At 40.2% G+C, this 20,743-nt stretch overlaps 1 protein-coding gene across 1 annotated transcript; it reads left to right on the top strand.

Moving 5' to 3' along the window:
* The first annotated feature begins 3,175 nt into the window (after positions 1-3,175).
* LOC115432667 (uromodulin-like 1) lies at positions 3,176-20,743 on the top strand. The gene is given in 13 exon segments (XM_030153575.1): positions 3,176-3,230; positions 5,595-5,852; positions 5,965-5,994; positions 5,997-6,076; positions 7,036-7,255; positions 8,267-8,404; positions 10,118-10,707; positions 11,275-11,460; positions 15,815-15,969; positions 17,169-17,405; positions 18,292-18,448; positions 18,924-19,008; positions 20,556-20,743. Coding segments are annotated over 13 exon segments (2,379 nt in total).

The raw sequence follows: 20,743 nt of genomic DNA, 5'->3' as shown, positions 1-20,743 counted from the left end.
AAACAAAAGTCAGAGTCACAGGATAATCCTCCCCAACACTGACATGTAAAAGAGGAAACAAAACTCTAAACACAGCAGGAAAAGTTCACTTCAACAGCAACAGGAAAACAGGCCGGTGTCTTAGAAACAAACAGTGAATGAAACACAGACTAAAAATGAAACTGATGCAACATGAGCCAAAGAAGACGCACTTTTATCATTTACTACGGCTGTAAAACATTCACTAAAAACCCTGAAGGACCTGTTGCATGTTCTGCATTTAGAGCCAGTAAATCTATGTAGTTTAATCTTTTTTATTTTGTCTGTTTAGTCCTGAGTTTAAGACTGTTTTGTACTTTTATGGATTGTAGATTGAGGATTGTGCAATATCATATTTATTCAAATTTATTACGAATTTCAGAATGCTGCACCTAAAAACACAAATATACATGGTGCTTCTATGACACTGGTCCCTAAAAACAGGACATGGGGGCTAAAAATTCAGACCAGATGTAGACGAATGCAAGTTTGGAAGCACTCTGGGGTCTGTTTAAAAATGAATTTACTGAGATGAAAGTGGTGCAGTGGTTAGCACTCGTGCCTCACAGACAGAAGGTCCTGGGTTCGATTCCAACACCAGTCGACAGGGGGTGGGACCTTTCTGTGTGGAGTTTGCATGTTCTCCCCGTGTCTGCGTGGGTTCTCTCCAGGTACTCTGGCTCCTCCCACCATCCAAACACATGCACTGATAGGTTCATTGGTTAATCTAAATTGCCCATAGGTGTGATTGTTTGTCTCTATATGTTCAGTCTGTGATGAACTGGTCACATGTCCAGGGTGAACCCCGCCTTCACCCCTATGTAGCTGGGATAGGCTCCAAGAGACCCCCGTGACCCTAGTGAGGATAAAGCGGGTTCAGAAAATGAATGAATGAATGAAAGAGGAGCTATTTTTCAGATAAAACAAGTTTATATTTTTAAAATATTATTCTTTATATAAAAATCCACATGTAACACGATAAAAAGGACACAAAAATTAAGCGCTACTATTTTTTAAAAATATTTTTACTCTCTCATAGGTTTCACAAAAATGGCCACTGTTGCAAAATCACGTGATTTATATGCACTAGTGGCATTGTACCCATGGTGCCATTGTACGATAGCATGATAAGTAGAACTTGTCTGCCACCACTGTCCATTTGTAAACTACCATTTAATCCTGTATTGTGCAGGTAATAATTTGAGGGAAGAGCATGTATACCTTCACACCTTCACCAGCACTGGTATACCTTCATCTGTAAGGCCATACTTGGACTACTGCCTTCCTATATCTGTGGTTTGATTATGAGAACAAGTGTTGATTCTTACTGTCTGCGATCGAACCAGCATTTGTTCCTCTCTGTGCCATTTGCCCGTACGGAGCTGGGAAAAAGGGCATTTGTGTACTCTACTCCGTCCTCATGGAATATGTTGCTAAAAGACTGGAAACTGTCTGAATGGATCTCCCTGAATGCTTTTAAAACCAAACTCAAAGTGCTGGAGAAGAGCTCAGTGACTTGCAGGTTTTTCATCGGTTGACTTGTCCTGTAAATTATTGTTTGTTGTGACTGTATGAGGTAACTGTATGTTGTAACTATGTGTTGTGTTTCATGCTGTCTCTTGGCCAGGACTCCCTTGAAAAGAGGTTCTTAATCTCAGTGGATCCTTTTCCTGGTTAAATAAGGTTCAATAAATTAAATTTAAAAAACTGTATTTGTTTGGCCGTGTCCAGTATGATTACATTCATCCAGCGGTAGTGAACTGCAGCCTCACACTGTAGTGTTGTCTGCTAGCAGTAGAAATGTCATGAACGGCAGCAGAACCACTTCCAAAAATGGAGTATGGCCGTAGCGATAAAGAATTCAAGTAGAGAGAGGCTAAAATCTCCCAGCATACCTCACAACAATTTGAATACGGACATAAAACTGTGCCTAGTAGATAGTCAGGAACTGTTTCTATTCATTTGGTGAGTTTTGGCGGAGATCAGACCTGTGAAGGCTGAGGAAAACCCGTACAAACGCCCTCCTGTGCTGCAACATTGATCGATCGGATACAGAACGTGCATCACATAGTAGGATTCAAATAGGCAGGTTCCGCACGTAACGCAAGTGGACACGATGGGTTACACACAAAACCTGGATTGAGACTGAGATTCATGAAAAACCCACGTCTGGATACAAAAAACCACTAGGATCCTCAAATTCAACAGAGTGTCTTTATTTGTAGTGGTATATAAGACCATTTCCAGCCATGTTTTTCAGATCTAATGCACTGACACCTGGGTAGCTTTTCCTGTCCCAATTTGGGTCCTATTTTTGGCTCCAATATTTATTAAAAATTCATTAATTTTGGGATGGCTCAGAACAAGAGTATAATTTTTTTTTTGCATTTATCTGAGGTACATCCTGGGGGGAAATATGTCTAAATTTCTCTTTTATTATTGAATCTAAAAGCTGGAAAAGTGCCAGATACTAAAATGTACCCAGTGTCATAGAAGCACTCACATGTAAACCACTGCACATCAGCTTCTAAAGGCGGCCTTACACTGTGCGAGTTTAGAGACGATTTCTCACTCGTGCAACTCTTTCTGGGATCGGGCCCGATGTGCCTCTAATCGTGTGTTGTGCTTCGTGCAGTGTACATGGGGTAAAGAGAAGCGATTAGCACCTCACGACCACCTCACGACCAGCAATCGTGTGTTCGCAAGGAAAATGGAGCTGTTTGAAATCCTGCTCGCTCCTCGTGAGTGTATCGTACTGTCAAAGCTGTGCCACGAACCGATGGGCCTCAAATTCTCACACTGTGCATGCGCGAACGCAGACAGTAGCGTACAAGCTAACAGTAGCTGGCTGTTGTCCTAGTGCAGTAGCTGTTGCAGCTTACCTCTAGTTCCTCTTCGCTGTAGGATGACAGCCCATACTGTCCACGTTCTGGACAACCAATGCCTGCACCAAACACATCGTTGTCTTTCTTTCTTTTTTGATTCACCGCAGATAACGGCACATATTACCAAAGCAGCTCGTTGGTTTTTGTTTAGCACTACCATTTCATGACTCACGCCAATACACAATCGTCTATGCCACTTTTTACGGATTCCTTGGTATTTAACGGTGTATTTCCGGATACAAAACTCAAATGTGTCGTGCGTCCTTGGTGGTATGGTCCTACAGTGTGAGCAGTCAGTCGGCATACGACCGTCGGGTTCCGTGCAGTGTGAGAACAGGAATCGTGAGCCTGACTGTACGACTGATTTGCACAGTTTGAGATGGAGCTGCGTGCAATGATCGAAATAATCGCAGCAGTGTATGGCTGCCTTAAGTTTAGCACTAAGAACATATACACAGACCTGGCATCCAGCAAATTCAGTAACAAGCATCATTTTCCTTCAGTTGAACAAAAATAAAAATCTAAACTGCACTTAATATCACCTATTTATTCTTATTGTATTTGTACTTTTTTAAAGGAAGTGCATTGCATCACTGTCAAGGTGAGAGAGAAACAGTATCTGAATTCTCTGAATGTCCTCTGCACCTAGTGAATCGTCAAAAAAAAAAAAAAATCTATTGAATCTTCAACAGATTCAGATGGCTTTAATTTGACCTAAAACAGCCTCAATGTACAAACCATTTGTGCTGAGGCATAAAAATAAATGGGATAAGCAGGTTTTGTTGTTACTGTTCAATGTCCAGTCAGGTTAAATTTGACCCAAACAGTTTATTCAGATGAATTATTTCCCTTTACAGTAGGGTTTTCCTCTTTTTTCCATTTCATTTCATAATCTTCTATCCACATGCATTTAATAAAAACATATGGAAGACATAAGTGCAAATACCTTGATAAGTGAGTCTGGAAGTTTGATGTATGGTAAAAAAAAAAAAAAAAAAACAAAGAAAAAAAACAAGAAAACCCTGAATTTGAATGCAACAATTCTCTCAGCATCAATGTAATAAAAACGAGATTCTTTACCACCAAATAAATGTTAAAGGTTAACTTGTCTCTGCATTTTAGCCATAATACACAAAACTACCTAGCATTAGCATTACATTAGCACACACGTATAATAAGGACACATAATTGACTAAAATAGGTTCAGAAACATCAAAAATACCGTGTTTGTCCTGGAGACGGTTTTAATTATAAGTATTTAGTAGCTAATATTTTATGTAAATCTCCAATTTAAAAACAAACCTTGCTCATCACTGAGCTGAACCTGTTTTCTGTCAAAATAAAGCCATGATGAGTAATTGTTTTCCTTCTTTTCCAGCTGACGGTGTGAGTTTTAAACACACCGGAGCTCCCCCCCGTCCTCCCATAAACACCACCAACGCTCCAGTTTCCAAACAGCACACCAGACCCTGAAGGTAACACCACCACAGGGCTCTCCAGCTCCACCGAGACCATGAACACATCTCTGAGTAACACAACCTCGTCTTCTATCATTCCATTAGATGAATCTGGATCTGGATCTGGATTTGGATCTGGTTCTGGTTCTGGCGTTTACACCACCGTGACCTTGGCCCTCGGAGTCGACTCTGACCTCGACCACATGTTGTAAGAAACCTTTTTGGTTTTAAAGTGAAGGTCAATGTCATGTTTGACCTTCTCTGTTCATAGAGTTTTATAACATCCAGTAACTGAAAAGAATGAACTTTAAAAACAATACAACAGATTAATCCGATAAAATAAAGAATCTGGTTAAAGTACATCTGTGTCTGTGCCTCATCCACCCTCATCGACCTTTTCTTGTGTGTTTTCTTTTTCTGTATTCGTCTCTTTGTGTATTTGTTCTTTGACTGCCATTTAGTATTAACTCCATGCCCGTTTGATGTGTGTTCGTCTCTTGGTTATTATTGTAAAAGCGTTTTGTTTACTTAGAAAGCGTTGTGTAAAACCGATATATTATTACCTCCTCCAGGAGGTATTGTGATCACTTTGCTTTGTGTGTTTTGTTTGTTTGTTTGTTTGTCAGCAACGTCAGGGGGGAAACTCTCCACCCATCTTTCCAAATCTTCCTCACAGATAGGGCCTAGGCCCTGGGAACCAACCCATTCAATTTTTGGTCCCAGTAGGCCAAAGTTCAAGGTCACAGCAAGGTCACAACATCTACAATTTTCCATCTGTCATCACTGAGCAATTTTCCAAAATTCATCAAAAATTAAAAACGACTCCGATTAGCCTCCAATTGGATCCACCTGTAGCTTAGAACAATATCTTGTATCTGGAACTAAATTGTCCACATCCACTGTGGAATGTGGACTCTGTGGACATTTACATTCAACATTGAAAATCCCATTTATGACACATTTTTCATTATAACTCAACAAATATTGATTGGAATTGAATATAATTTGACAGACACATGACTGGTACCAAGCTGCAACTTTTTCTGCTGTATGGAACAACCTGGAAACTGTTGAATTTAAACAGAAATAGTCGATCCACATATGCACACCGTTTGGGGTGCTTGGCGGAGGTTTGTGTTCTCTGAACACTTCTTATTATTATTATTATTATTATTATCGTAGAAATATGTCTAAAACTAAAAATAATCCTATCCCCGCCTCCTCTACGATTTAGCCCCGCCCACCATCAGCAGCTTCAGGTCATCCAACGTCACCGGGACGTCCTTCTGCATCACCTGGTCCAGTTGGTCTACGGAAAACCAGACCTACCGCGTAGAGGTGTTGAAGGGGTCAGAGGTCATTTATCAGAACGACACAGGTCAGACCCTGGTGGCGGTGGGCGGGCTCAAACCTGGGGTTCTCTATGACGTCACCATTACGACGATGGCGTGTGGAGGACAAGGAGACACCCACCACCTGTCAATCAAAACTGGTAAGAACTTCAGGGATGATAACAGTGACACCACTGTCCCTGATGTACGATGACAAGAACGGGTCCTTTTTTTAACCTGATGTGTTACGTACCATGACGATTTTCTTTGCAGATGCTCAGACTCTGGACGCCACGGCTCGACTCACAACGTCAGTTCAGCGCAGACCTGCAGAAACAGCAGCAGCCAGACCTACAAGAACCTGAGCCAGAGCATCACACAGGAGGTTGAGGCTTCACAGTGGGAGTCCATCTGATACCAGGAGAATGAAGATGTGAAGTTCAGGCTTTAACTGAGCAGGTCATGTGTTCATTCACATTTAACATGAACCACATGCACAAACCCCAGCAGACTCCCACACAGGAGACCAGCGTCTATGGTGGTTTTGTTTTTTCTCTTTTGTCTTTCTTATTTTCACCCTCTCCCAACTATTTTTCCAAACCCTAATTACAGTGTAACAGTGGTATTGGCTCTAGTCAATGGATGGTTGGAAGGAAGGAAGGAAGGAACAGATGTATGGCTGGACCGACGGATGGATGGAGGGTTGGATGGATGGATGGATGGATGGATGAAAAGAAGGAAGAAAGGGAGGAAAGAAGGAAGGAACAGATGGATGGATGAAAGGAAGGATAGATGGTTGGATGATTGAAGGAAGGAAGGAAGAAAGAAGGAACAGATGGATGGATGGATGGATGGATGGATCCTCTCCATCTCTGAGCTCTCCATTCCTGTCTGAACTCTAGTGTCGGTCTGATCTGTTGATTTCACCTCCTGGTGAACCTTCACTCGTTCATTTCACCTCCTGGTGAACCTTCACTCGTTCATTTCACCTCCTGGTGAACCTTCACTCGTTCATTTCACCTCCTGGTGAACCTTCACTTCGTTCATTTCATCTCCTGGTGAACCTTCACCTCGTTCATTTCATCTCCTGGTGAACCTTCACTCGTTCATTTCACCTCCTGGTGAACCTTCACTCGTTCATTTCATCTCCTGGTGAACCTTCACTCATTCATTTCATCTCCTGGTGAACCTTCACTCGTTCATTTCATCCCTGGTGAACCTTCACTCGTTCATTTCACCTCCTGGTGAACCTTCACTCGTTCATTTCATCTCCTGGTGAACCTTCACTCGTTCATTTCATCTCCTGGTGAACCTTCACTCGTTCGTCCTCTCTTTTGCTCACAGATCTACCAGTCTCTGTCCTTGGTGCTGAAGGCTCTGGTGGACTCGGGCCGGGGTCAGAGTCGTGGTCACGGGCTTTTCTCCGGCAGCGTCGTCGTCAACTTCAGCATCGTCTTCACCCCGAGTCAAAGCCAAGACATCGGTAACGTGTCGGAGGCTGTGATGGACTCCCTGAAGAACAGCTCCAAGTACAGCGTGGACGAAAACAACACAAGCATTAACGGTAACGTTTTTTATTACTGCAAATTACAGAATAATCTCATTTGCACTTTTTTTTTTTTTTTTTTACAGATATTCAAGATTTTGAGCTTTACTGTTTGGGATTTACAGTGTTTTAAGGAGGATCTAATCACATAAATGCAGTTTAATATTCAGTCATAGGTTTCCAATCACTAAAAAATAAATCATTGTGTTTTCACTGTGCCACCTTTTAAATTATTTTATATCTAAGAATATAAAGTTATTATCTCCTCCACAAAGCAACACTAGTAGAATGTATGTTCTTAATGACCACCATAGTCCAGCATTAAGGTAATACTTCATCAACAAACATGATGAAAAACTACAGTTTGTGTTCATAAAATCATGATCGATAACACATATAAAAGCTACATGTGATTGGTTAAATTGCTGCAGCCGTTAAGTTTTGTTGTGATTGATTTCATCTAGTTAATTTCATGCACAGGTGATTGCTGACATTTTTATCCTCCTGAGACCCAAGAAATGTCAACAAGTACCAGGTTTTTTTTTGTTTTTATTCAATTAGTGCCTATATTGGAAACATCCTGATGCAACAGTTTTTCAGATGCAGTTTTTAAAATTTTTATGGAATGTCCTCTGTGGTGGACAGTTTTCTTTTCTTTTTTTTGTATAAAGTTGTGAAACTCTTGTCCACAAATGTGGACAGAAAACCCACAGCTGGGTCTGAGGAGGTCAAGTAACGTATTTTATTGTTGCTGTTCATCTTCTATTTGTTGTGCATATCCTGGACATGCATATTTTTTGATTTATTACTAAATCACTGGGGTAAACTTCACATAATGAGCTGTTATGAAATAAGGACTACAATATTGTTTCCTTTCTGAAAATATACTTGGAAAGAATAGATTTTAAATGGTATTTAGGTCTGGTTGTCATTTAGAAAAGGGGATACAAACAAGAACTCTGCAGTATGAACTTCCAGAGCTGTGTTACGTCGGACCTTTTTCACATCAGTGCTTTTTATTCTCTGTAGATTTTGATGAATGTGCTTCAGGGCAAAACGACTGCTCCCAGTGGGCGACATGTACCAACACCTGGGCCTCGTACAGCTGTGTATGTAACCAAGGATACGTGGATAACAACCCAGACAGACCTGGACGAGCCTGTCAAGGTCAGAGGTCGCATACTTATGAAGTTTAATCTGGTGTTTCCGTTTAATTAGAGATAGTTCTGCAGTGTTTTTTCTAGTAAGCTTTGGTTAACCCTCTGGTATCCGGGTGTGCCTTTTAGGCACACTTTGCACTTCATTTTAAAAAACTTCAAATTATTTTTCACAATTTAAATAAGGTTAGAATTCAAAAGTTGTTCATTTTTGCATGATCTTTAAAATTCTGGCCAACAACTGAAATGTGCACATTGTAAACAAAGAAAATGACCAGACTAGCATCTGTCTGCACAGTGTGCCTAAAACGCACTGTTTCTAACATTTGATCTGTATGATTAGGGCTGAGCTGCATTTACAAAAATAAAATCAAATTAGAGCAGAAAATAATAAATATATAATATTTAATAGTTTGATTTATAGGTGTGCATTTTACGCACACTTGGTGACAGATGCTAGTATTTTTGTACATTTGAACTAGCGCCAAAAATAATAATGCAAATTAATCAATGTTGCTGTTAATCACTGACACATGCCAGGATGAAAAAAATCAAATAATATGTGATCCATTTTTTATGTAGTATATTGAAAAAAAATTTTGTGTGTGTGTTTTTTACATCCAAAAAATGGTTTGTTTCCATTACAAACACGGCATTTAAAGGGTTAAAAAATGTAACAATTATTGAGTATTTGGTATTTTTATTTACGGCTCAAGTTGATGAAATAGAAAAAAGTGTAAAAGAATTAAAAACAAACTGTATGAACTTTTTTTTTTACATTATTCCACAAGTGTGCCAAAAAGGCACACTTGGCCCTTCATAAGGGCCTTGCTGGACGGGATACCAGAGGGTTAATAGGCGCTGAAAAAGGCTATGATTAAAACAGCTGTGTTGAACATACGGCCCGAGGTCCAAAATCAGGCCGCCAAATGGTCCAATCCGGCCCCTGGGATAAATTTGTGAAATGCAAAAAAATACACTAAAGATATTAACAATCAGTGTTGCTAAAATTATTTTAGTTCAGGTTCCACATACAGACCAATATAATTTAAAGTGGATCAGACCAATAAATACTATTATAATAACCTGTAAATAAAGACAACTCCAAAATTTTGGTGTAAAACAGTAAAATTACATGAAAATGAAACATGTACAACTATTATTTCACCAAAAATTTAATAACATGAACAAACATGAACAACCTGAAATGACTTCAGAGAAATAAATGCAATTTGACCAATATTTTGCCCGTTATTAAATGTTTTGTGTCTTTGTAGATCCAGTATGATCTGTAGGTTTTAATGTACGTGTGTAAATGATAAACTGAGGCAGAATATTGTTCAAATTTCACTTTATTTTTGTTCAGGCTGTTGGTTGTTGTTTGTGTTATACCTATTTTTTTTTAAATAATAGTTGTACATGAAAACATTTTCATAATATAATTTTACTTTCTTCACTCTCAAACACCAAGAAAAGTTTGTAGTTGTCCTTAATTCTAGGTTATTATGTTATTTTTTTACTGGTCAGACCCATTTGAGATCATATTGAGCTCAACATGGTCCCTGAACGACTAACCCTGTTTGAAACATTTGAGAAAATTCAACTACTTTTCCTGGCAGTTTTAGGTTAGTCTTAGTCTAAGTCTGGTTTAGGTTGGGTATAACCTTCAGAACAACAACACAATTACATGCAACACTGAATCTCATTGTCTTCACTTGTGCAGAAGTTGCTACGACAACAATGGAGACGACCACACAACCCATGACAAGCACAGTGTCCACAGTTAGCTTTGCCCCTTCCTCTGGATCACACGTTAATCCAATGTTAAGTGAATCTACCACAGTCGCATCTCCACCTTCCACAACCACAACCCTGTCCACTTCTATGGCATCTACGATTCCTACAACTACAGCCTCGACAACAACAACGACAACCATAGCTACAACCTCAACCACCACCACAACTGCAACAATGACCTCAGCTATGACTTTAACAACCACTGACGAAACAACAACTGCAACTTCGACTACTGCTGCATTGACAACCACTGACGAAACAACAACCACAACTTCGACTACTGCTGCATTGACAACCACTGACGAAACAACAACCACAACTTCGACTACTGCTGCATTGACAACCACTGACGAAACCACAACCACAACTTTGACTACTGCTGCATTGACAACCACTGACGAAACAACAACCGCAACTTCGACTACTGCTGCATTGACAACCACTGACGAAACCACAACCACAACTTTGACTACTGCTGCATTGACAACCACTGACGAAACCACAACTTTGACTACTGCTGCATTAACAACCACTGACGAAACAACAACCACAACTTTGACTACTGCTGCATTGACAACCACTGACGAAACCACAACTTTGACTACTGCTGCATTGACAACCACTGACGAAACAACAACCACAACTTTGACTGCTGCTGCACTGACAACCACTACCGCTTCTCCAACAACCACAACTACAGCCCCGACAACCAAAACTCCAGCTTTGACCACCACCACAACTGCAATAACGCCACCAACAACCACATCTATCGCCTCAACACCTACCACTACTGCCCCAACAACAACTCCAGGTTCTCCAACAACCACAACTACCACCACCACTCCTGTCACTCCAGACTCCCCAACGGCCCCTACCACAACCATCTCTGTGACCTCGACAAACCCCGATGCCTCAACAATCACAACCACAACCTCTGCTACCCTGACAACCACTACCACCACCACCACAACCGCAACAACGACCCCAACAACCGCATCCACTACCGTAACACCGACCACCGTTACCGCCTCTGGACCTTCGTCACCCACCGTGGGAACCATCCCCAACGTCTCAGCGTTACAGGCGATCTCAGTGAAGTGCAGCGTCGCCGCCATCACTGTAACCGTCGAAAAGAGTTTCCTGCAGATCAGTCAGATCATGGAGAGCGCCCTCTACCTGGGACTGGAGGAATGTGGGGTCAACTGGGAAAATTCCAGTCATGTCCAGCTGACAGTGGCGTGGAACGAGTGTGACGTTATTCTGGTGCATGTGAGTTTTAAGTTACGCTACACATTAGCCCCTTTTCCTCTGCTGTTGTTTCCACCAAAAAAAACCTTCCCTCCATCTGAAACTTTCCTCAAAAAAGTAGAGGGGTAGGACTTTTCAGATTCCCTGAGATTCTTGAGGGGTGGGGCTTTGATCTGAAGAATGCTGATTGGTGGAACACACTCGCAGTGTTTCACACTTTCATGTACACCAGTGTGCATCTGTGTTTTTTTTGTGAACATCCTCTTTTTTGTCTAATTTTGTCCTTTTTGTCTATTGCGTTTTTTTGCATTTTTTTCTGTTTGTTCTATTTCGTCTATTTTGTCTTTTTGCATTTTTTTGTCTTTTGTTCTATTGTGTCTTTTGCAATTTTTTGCCATATTGTGTCTTTTTTCTTATTGCATCTTTTTTTTTGTCTTTTTGCTGTTTTTTTTTGCTTTTTGTTTTATTGCGTCTTTTTTGTCTTCTTGTCTTTTTTACTTTTTTTTTTGCATTTTTTGCCTTATTGCATCTTTTTTGACTTATTGCATCTTTTTGTCTTTTTACCTTTTTTCTTTTTGTTCTATTGTGTCTTTTTCGCATTTTTTTTCTTTATTGCGATTTTTTTTCTTATTGCGTCTTTTTTGTCTTATTGCATTTTTTGTCTTTTTTTCTTATTGTTTAATTGTCTTTTTTGCATTTTTTTTCTTTATTGCAATTTTTTCTTATTACGTCTTTTTGTTTTTTTTTCTTTTTGTTCTATTGCATCTTTTTTGTCTTTTTTCACAATTTTTGCCTTATTGCATCTTTCTTTATTGCATCTTTTGTCTTTTTGCTTTTTTTCTTTTCGTTCTATTGCGTCTTTTTCGCACTTTTTTCTTTATTGCAAATTTTTTCTTTTGGCTTTTTTTGTCTTATTGCATCTTTTTGTCTTTTTTTTTCCTTTGTTCTATTGCGCCTTTTTTGTCTTTTTTTTTTTTGCATTTTTTGCCTTATTGCATCTTTTTTCTTATTGCGTCTTTTGTGTCTTATTGCATCTTTTTACCTTTTCTAAAATTTTTGTTCTATTGCGTCTTTTTCTTCATTGCATATTTTTTCTTATTGCGTCTTTTTCTTCTACTGTGTCTTTTTTAAGCTTTTGTGTGTTTTTCCTCTTTTTGTGTCTTTCATCTTGATCCATCGTTTTAGCTCTTTTTATCGTTTTAAGGAATTCTTGGGGGCGGGGCTGTGTGTTGGAGAACGTTAATTGGTAGAACACATTTGCGGTGGTCCATATTTCTGTTCACCCTCCATGTCTAATTCAGTGGCATCTGCATTTTTTCTATGAATATCATCTTTTTTGTCTTGTGTCTTTTTCATCTTTTTCATCTTGTTGCAGAATTCTTGAGGCTTTGTGGAATTTTACTTTTATCACTCTAAAACACAGAGAAAAGTTTGGAGTTGTCATTATTTATGGATTTTTATGTTATTATTTTACTGGTCCGACCCACTTAGACAGATAGTATTGGGCTGAATTTGACCCCTGGACTAAAATCAGTTTGACCCCCCCCGATCTAAACTCAAAACTATAAATCTTTACTCCTCATGAATGAGTTCTGAGTCAGATTTCACTTAATTATTAGTTACAAAGACTAAGAAAATCCTTCATGTACAGTAGTTTCCTTCCTTTATATCCATAAGCAACAATTTGGATGTCATTGAGACAAACTGTTTTAAATATCTTGTTTTAATATCTTTTAAGTATTTACAAAAGATGTACATTATAGATATAATCATAATAGAATAAGAAGTCATCTTTAAAATAGCACAGTGAAGTAATGACGCTGTGGACAGGGGTTGGTATGGAAATAGAAGGGAACGTTACCAGCCTGCTGTTGCCATGGTTACCTGAAGTCACAACACACCATTTCTGATAGTTTTCCCCATGTTTTGACAGTAAATTTGCTTCTGTTTTCTCTTTACTTTTAACTGCAAAATATATAGAGAGGATCATCGAACTGAAGAGAAAGAAAACAGAAGAAGGGTCAAGTTATGCACTGATAAACGTGATTGTAAGAGACGGTGTGCGTCTAATGTATGTTGATTCGGACTGCTCTTCAACTGAGTCTTCCTCGGTCAGAAGGAACAGACAAACTCCAAAGGTACAGTTCTGAGGTTTAATGAGGCTGAGGAAATGGGAGCAGGTACATGGGAAGCAGTGGCGGCTGCTCGTCTTTCAGACAGGGGAAGCTCACTGTCGGCTTACATCAAAAAAAAAAAAAAAATTGTCAAGTTATTTAAAAATACATTTGTTCCTCCGTTCCTTTTTCAGAAAATGCTCAGTGACCTTATCGTACCAGTAGGCGTCTTTTCCAGGACTGGACCAGTGTCCTCTGAATGTCCATCAGAGCTGGTCTGCTCAGACGGCCTTGGCCCAGTGCATTGTGGGTGTCAGACTTCAGCCTTTTTAAACTACAGATGCTCCTTTCACTGCGACCGAGCCGACAGTATGAGTGATTTAACTATCTACAAAACCATATTAAACTCGAACAAGAAATGATTAAATTATGGAACTGAAACAAGAAAACGCTGAAATTATGTTAAATTGAAACAAGGAAGTCCAATGAGTGTGTTTTATTTACAGTGCAAGAAATGAACCAGTAATTTCGTAGTGGTTTCTCTGATTTCACAGCAGAATGTGTGACGGTATTAAACTGAACTGTGTCAGTGAAGGAGCAGATCTGAAAACAGCTGTCAATCAAACGGGATTCAGCCTTTCGACCGATCCTCCAATCAGCACATGGGATTCTGGTGTCCGGCCCGGCCGAGCTCCGCCCACAGCTCCATTCACCCCCAGAGACGCCCGGCGTCCGGGGGCGGGACAACATCGTGGCATTTATCCAATTACCGTCCAGTTTAGAGTCAGTTTAAACCAGTTCCACTCAGTCCCATTGAAGCCCACAGACGGACACAGTCTGTGGACACATGCACTGAGCAGAGACGGAGGAGAAAACAGAGACGGGAACAGAGGAGAAGTGAACAACAGCCAGTCTGATGATCTGTGATAAAGCTGATTCTGAACAAACTCGTCTGTGAGATGAACGTGTTCGAACACATCTGTAGTCAATAAAATGTCAACACAACCGAACAGATTTAACCATTTAATTTACGTAACATTAGGGGAAGCTGAGCTTCCACTGCAGTCTGTGAGAAATCACCTCTGATGGGAAGTGATGCTGGTACAGGTATTGGTTGACTGACTGAGTTGGTGGATATGTGTGTGTGGATGCGTGTGTGGGTGTCTAAGTGTGTGAGTGTGGTTATCTGCAACAGACAAGAAACAGAGGAACTGTATCAGTAACAAAGCGCTATCCACACCACACTGGACTGCAGAAAACAGACCTGCAGTAACACAGTGAATCCCATAGAGGGCACTCTAACACCAATTACGGTCACAGGCGTAAACGCCGTAATTGACTAAAGGTAAAAAGGATGCCACAACGAGCTAAAGAAACAGTGAATAAAAACAAATACTGGTCAGTAATAGGTTACTGACAGATTATAGTCATCCACTAGCTACTATGGAGCGCACGAGGAGCACAGCGGTGGGCCTTAGCCGTAGCATTAGCAAAATGAAACCACAGGTACAACTATTTCACTGTTAAAACCCCGAAATAACACACCTGAATGCAAAACATTCTACTTACATCTGCAGGACGCACACGGTTCTTCTACACACAGCATTAGCAGGATTATGACAGGATGTCCATTTCTGCTCCGTGGATGCTGCTGTCCTGCCGAACCAAATGAAAAGTAGCGTACACAGCCACGAGTGAGCAGAACTACAAGTCAAACAGATGCATCATGGGTAACGTAGTCCTCCATCAGGGACTGGACTTTTAACAGTGATTAGATTAGATTAGATTAGATTAGATTGAACTTTATTTATCTTTATTGATGAGGAAAATAATAATGATTATAAAGACAGTAGTAAATACAGGCAACTACACATCAGAAATATAATAATAATTATAACAATAATAATAATAATAATAATAATAATAATAATAATAATAATAATAATAATGGATTTGATTTCTATAGCACTTTTCAAGGCACCCAAAGCGCTTTACATAAATTTAAGTGGGTTATATAGTTTTAAAAATATGAGTGTGAATAAGAAGGAAGAACTTTTGTGTTTGTGGTGAAATGATGGAATGGTATGAATATGGTGTTAAAACAATGTCCAAATATAGTTCAGTGTAAACAGAAATGGTTTTCTTAAGAAATGGGACCAAAATGTCTGATGGAAAATCTTCAGTAATTTTCAGATCCCAGGTCGTTGTTCTGTCTTGTATCAGTGTGAATAACCAGTGTTTGGTCTGGGTCCCTGTTGCAGAATGACAGTCACTACACGGCCTCTGTGACCCTGTTCAGCACCGGGACCTCCGACACCTCCGACCCCGGTCCGGTGGAGCGGATCCGGCTTCAGGTTCCCATCATGTGCACGTACATGAAGAGTGTGCTCATCTCCTCCGACTTCGGCTCCATGGGGTCAGCTCACCTTTCCTTTAACTCCCACTGGCCTGGCGCTGCAACATTCCCCTAACTTTCACTTATATTTTCTCTTAAATATATGAAAAAATAAGAGACATCAACTCAGGATGCACCAAACGTTCATACCGTCCAGATCTGCTCATACGTAGATGAGATGAATGTTGAACCTCCGTTGGCTGTTTGTGGGATGGGCGTGGCCTATTAGCACATGTGACCACACCCACTACACACCATAAAAGGGCAGGTGTTGTGCTGTGAGCAAATGATGGGCTTCTGGTCAACAATTTTTAGATGAGATGAGATTAGATTAGGTTGAATTGGATTATATTATTTTAGATTAGATTAGATTATTTTAGATTACTTTATATTAGATTAGATTAAATTAGGTTATATTGGACTAGATGATTTTAGATTTGATTAGATTAGGTTATATTAGATATGATTATTTTAGATTAGATTAGGTTAAATTGGATTAGATTATTTTAGATTAGATTAGATTATTTTGGATTAGATTATTTTAGATTAGATTAGGTTAGGTTAAATTGGATTATATTATTTTAGATTAGATTAGATTAGAGTAGATTATTTTAGATTAGATTAGATTAGGTTAAATTGAATTATATTATATTATATTATTTTGGATTATATTATTTTAGATTACTTTAGATTAGATATTTACTAAATGTTGAAAAAACAGAAGTGCGTAATTTCGTTTTTTCCATTAAATCACTTTAAATTGATTTGTTTATTTATTATGGTGAGATGCCATGAGAAGTCGTTCCATGAACATGGTGACGAACATAAATATTTGTTGTTTTTTATCTAGAATGCTCGTTACCCCACTGTCCCGTATGAAATTCAAAAATAACGTCTTTCCTCATGTGTCCACACATACCGCACCATGTTTGTTTTTAAACTCTTCTTCTTTGAGTGTTGTAACATCTGTCAAAATCTTTGGGGTTTTTTGTTCATGTGACTCTAGTTGTGCAAAAAGGTCTTTCCATTGCAGTTTTGTGCGATATACCAGTTTCGCTACGCTATTGTTGTTTTTCCGTTAGGCCAATTTTTATGCGCAAGTTATATTTGTGCAATTTGAGGATCAGTGTTAAAGCGACAACTGAAATGGAATCAGACAGAGGGAACGTGTCCTGAACTTCAGACACATGAACTGAATGTGATCGTGTGTTTTGTCGCAGGTACGACATGATCGAGGACGTGATCGCGGGCTCGGGTCTGTTCCAGGTGTCGGTCCAGCTGATGAACGGGACGGCGCCGCTGCCCCAGAACCACAGCCTGTCCAGAGACGAGGCCGTGGTGCTGGTGGTCAGCCTCAACACCACGGCCGACCACGTCAAAGTCATCATCAGCAAGTGCTGGGCCACGCCCACCCCAAGCCCCTCCCTCCTCTACAGCCACACCTTCCTGGAGAACAGGTCACATGGATTCACCTTCTTCTTCTTCTTCTTCTTCTTCTTCTTCTTCTTCTTCTTCTTCTTCTTCTTCTTCTCCTCCTCCTTCAAATCTTCCTTATGTTCCTCCTCCTCTACTTTCGTTCCTTCTTCTCCTTTTTCTCCTTCTGATTCTCAACATCCTCCTCCTTCTTCTCCTTCTCCTTTTTGTTTTCTTTGTCTTCCTTCTCTTCTTCTCCACCTCCCTCTTGTTCTGTGTCCTCCTCTTCTCTCTTCTTCTCATGTTTATCCTTCTTGTTCTCCACCTTCCTCACTTCTTCCTCCTCCTTATACTTCTCCTTTTTGTTCTGTTTTTCCTTCTCCTCCTTGTTTTCCTTGTCTTAATCCTCCTCCTCCTTCTCCTCCTCCTCCTCTCTCTTCTTCCCCTCCTTCTTCTTCTTCTTTATCTCCTCCTCCTCCTTCTTCTTCTTCTTCTTCTTCTTCTTCTTCTTCTCCTCCTTCTCTTTCTTCTTCCCCTCCTTCTTCTCCTCCTTCTCCTTCTTCTTCTCCTCCTCCTTCTTCTTCTTCTCATCCTCTTTCTTCTTCCCCTCCTTCTTCTTCTCCTCCTCCTCCTTCTTCTCCTTCTTCTTCTTCTTCTCCTCCTCTTTCTTCTTCCCCTCCTTCTTCTCCTCCTCCTCCTCTTTCTTCTTCCCCTCCTTCTTCTTCTCCTCCTCCTTCCTCTTCTCCTCCTCCTCCTCCTCCTCCTCCTCTTTCTTCTTCTCTTTCTCCTCCTCCTCCTCTTTCTTCTTCCCATCCTTCTTCTTCTCCTCCTCCTTCCTCTTCTTCTTCATCTCCTCCTCCTTCTTCTCAGTTGTACTTCTTTCCACTAAAACCCCACATTTCTTTTTTCTTCTTGTTCTTTCCTCCTCAGATGTTCCCTGAACACTTTCACTAAAGTCTTGACCAATGGGAACTCCAGTGTCTCCAGTGTTTCTGTCCAGATCTTCTCCTTTGTCGACCTGAACATGATTTACCTTCACTGTCAGGTGGAAATCTGTGTGGAAACTGGATCCTCCTCCTGCGTTCCCGTGAGCTCAGAATACCGTCCACTTTTAGTTCCTTTAGGATAGTTTGGTCTGGGTTTTATTTTGAGGAACTGAATGACTGTGAAGAGTTTAATATTTAGGTTTAGATTTTCAGGTTTTGGAAAGAAAGGGAGGACAATCTGAATCTGAAAGAACTGAAAATTTTATCTGATCTTATTTTATCTCATCTCGTCTTGTCTTATTTTATTTTATTTTATCTTAAAGTATCTTATCTTATCTTATCTTTTTTTTTATCCCATCTCATCTTGTCTTTTCTTATCTTATTTTATCTTTTCTTTTCTTCCCTCATCTTGTATTTTCTTATATTATCTTATTTTGTCTTATCCTATCTTATTTTCTTATGTTACCTCATCTTGTCTTATCTTATTTTTAACTTATCTTATTTTAACTTATCTCATCTCATCCTGTCTTATCTTATTTTTATCTTATCTAAGATCTTCTTCTTCTCTTCTTTCAGGACTGTTTTCAGAGAACGACTCGCTCTGGAAAAACCATCGCCAGAGCTTTTGCTTCTTCTGGACCTCTGCTCAGATTGGACGATGGTGCGTTCTCTCACCTTAACTGTGAAATATTCCAGTCTGAACATGTGTTCACTTAGAGCTGATGTATTTTCAGCCTCTGCAGGGTCTGAATTAGAGTCAGAAATGGGATTTAATTCCAGCTGATGTGATAATGACCCTCCAGTCTGCAGCAGTAACGTGGACAGTTTTAGACGTGAAAAAGCTTTTCAGCCTCCGATAAAAGCCTGAGAGTTTTAATGAGTCATTTGGTGGTCGAATTAAGTGTGTACGCCGGTGAATCTATTAAAGTAAAGTGAAAGTAGGTGGAATTAACCCTTTCATGCAAGAATTATGACAAAAGTATCTAGATTTTTTTAGACTGATTTTAATTCTCAAATTTAGGCTAAAGTTAAAATGCATTCAGATTTTTTATTTATTTATTTTTAATATGGTTTTATTAAGAAGATATTTAACCTCCTGAGACCCAGGAAAGTACAAGTTTAGGCTTTTTAAATTAAATAATTGCCTATATTGGAAACATCAAGATGCAACAGTTTCTTCATATGTATTTCTTAAAAATTTATGGAATGTCCTTTGCGGTGGACTTTTTTTTTTTTTTTTTGTATATAGCTGTGAAACTCATGTCCACAAACATGGACAGTAAACCCAGAGCTGAGTCTGAGGAGGTTAACTTTATGACATCACTGATCAGTCCAAATTCTGAAACTACACTGTAAAAAAAAAAAAAAATCAGTCAAAAAAAATGGTATTAGTTCAGCAGCAGGGGTGCTGAAAAAAATACTGTAAAGTAACGGAAAATAACCATCTCATAAAAATACGGTAATTTTCCATAATTCAAATACAGTTTTTTGCCCTAACTTTACATGAGATTATGCATGTTTTTTACTTTTAATGTTTAATAAAGAATATTTTCTCTTCTTTCTCCTCCTCCTCCTTCTCTTCCTCCTCCTCCTCCTCTCTCCTCCTCTTCCCCCTCTTCCTTCTCCTCCTCTCTCTCCTCCTCCTCTCTCTCCTCTTCTTCCACCACTCTCTCCTCCTCCTTCTCCTCTTGCTCTCCTCCTCCTTCTCCTCTTGCTCTCCTCCTCTCTTCCTCCTCTTCTTCCTCCTCCTCCTCTCTCTCCTCCTCTCTCTCCTCCTCCTCCTTCTCCTCTTGCTCTCCTCCTCCTCTTCTTCCTCCTCCTCCTCTCTCTCCTCCTCTCTCTCCTCCTCCTCCTCCTTCTCCTCTTGCTCTCCTCTCTCTTCCTCCTCTTCTTCCTCCTCCTCCTCTCTCTCCTCCTCTCTCTCCTCCTCCTCCTCCTTCTCCTCTTGCTCTCCTCTCTCTTCCTCCTCCTCTCTCTCCTCCTCCTCCTCCTCCTTCTCCTCTTGCTCTCCTTTCTCTTCCTCCTCCTCCTCTCTCTCCTCCTCCTCCTCCTCCTTCTCCTCTTGCTCTCCTCTCTCTTCCTCCTTTTCTTCCTCCTCCTCCTCTCTCTCCTCCTCCTTCTCCTCTTGCTCTCCTCTCTCTTCCTCCTCCTCCTCCTCTGTCTCCTCCTCCTCCTCCTCTGTCTCCTCCTCCTCCTCTCCTCCTTCAGAGGCCCTGGAGGAGGGCTTCAACACCCTCCACATCGTGGGTCTGTCCTGTCTGGGGGTCGGCCTGACGCTCCTCTTCATCGTCGGCTTCGTCTGCCTCTTCTACTGTCAGAGGAACCGAATCGGACACTACAACTTCAACATCAAACCCAAGGAGGAGAACTTCACCTACCTTCACTTCAACACCTAG

Source organism: Sphaeramia orbicularis, chromosome 14 (genome assembly GCF_902148855.1).
Source record: "Sphaeramia orbicularis chromosome 14, fSphaOr1.1, whole genome shotgun sequence".
Lineage (NCBI taxonomy): Eukaryota > Metazoa > Chordata > Actinopteri > Kurtiformes > Apogonidae > Sphaeramia > Sphaeramia orbicularis.
Note: the sequence above shows the minus strand (reverse complement) of the source record. Positions and strands in the feature narration are given on the sequence as shown.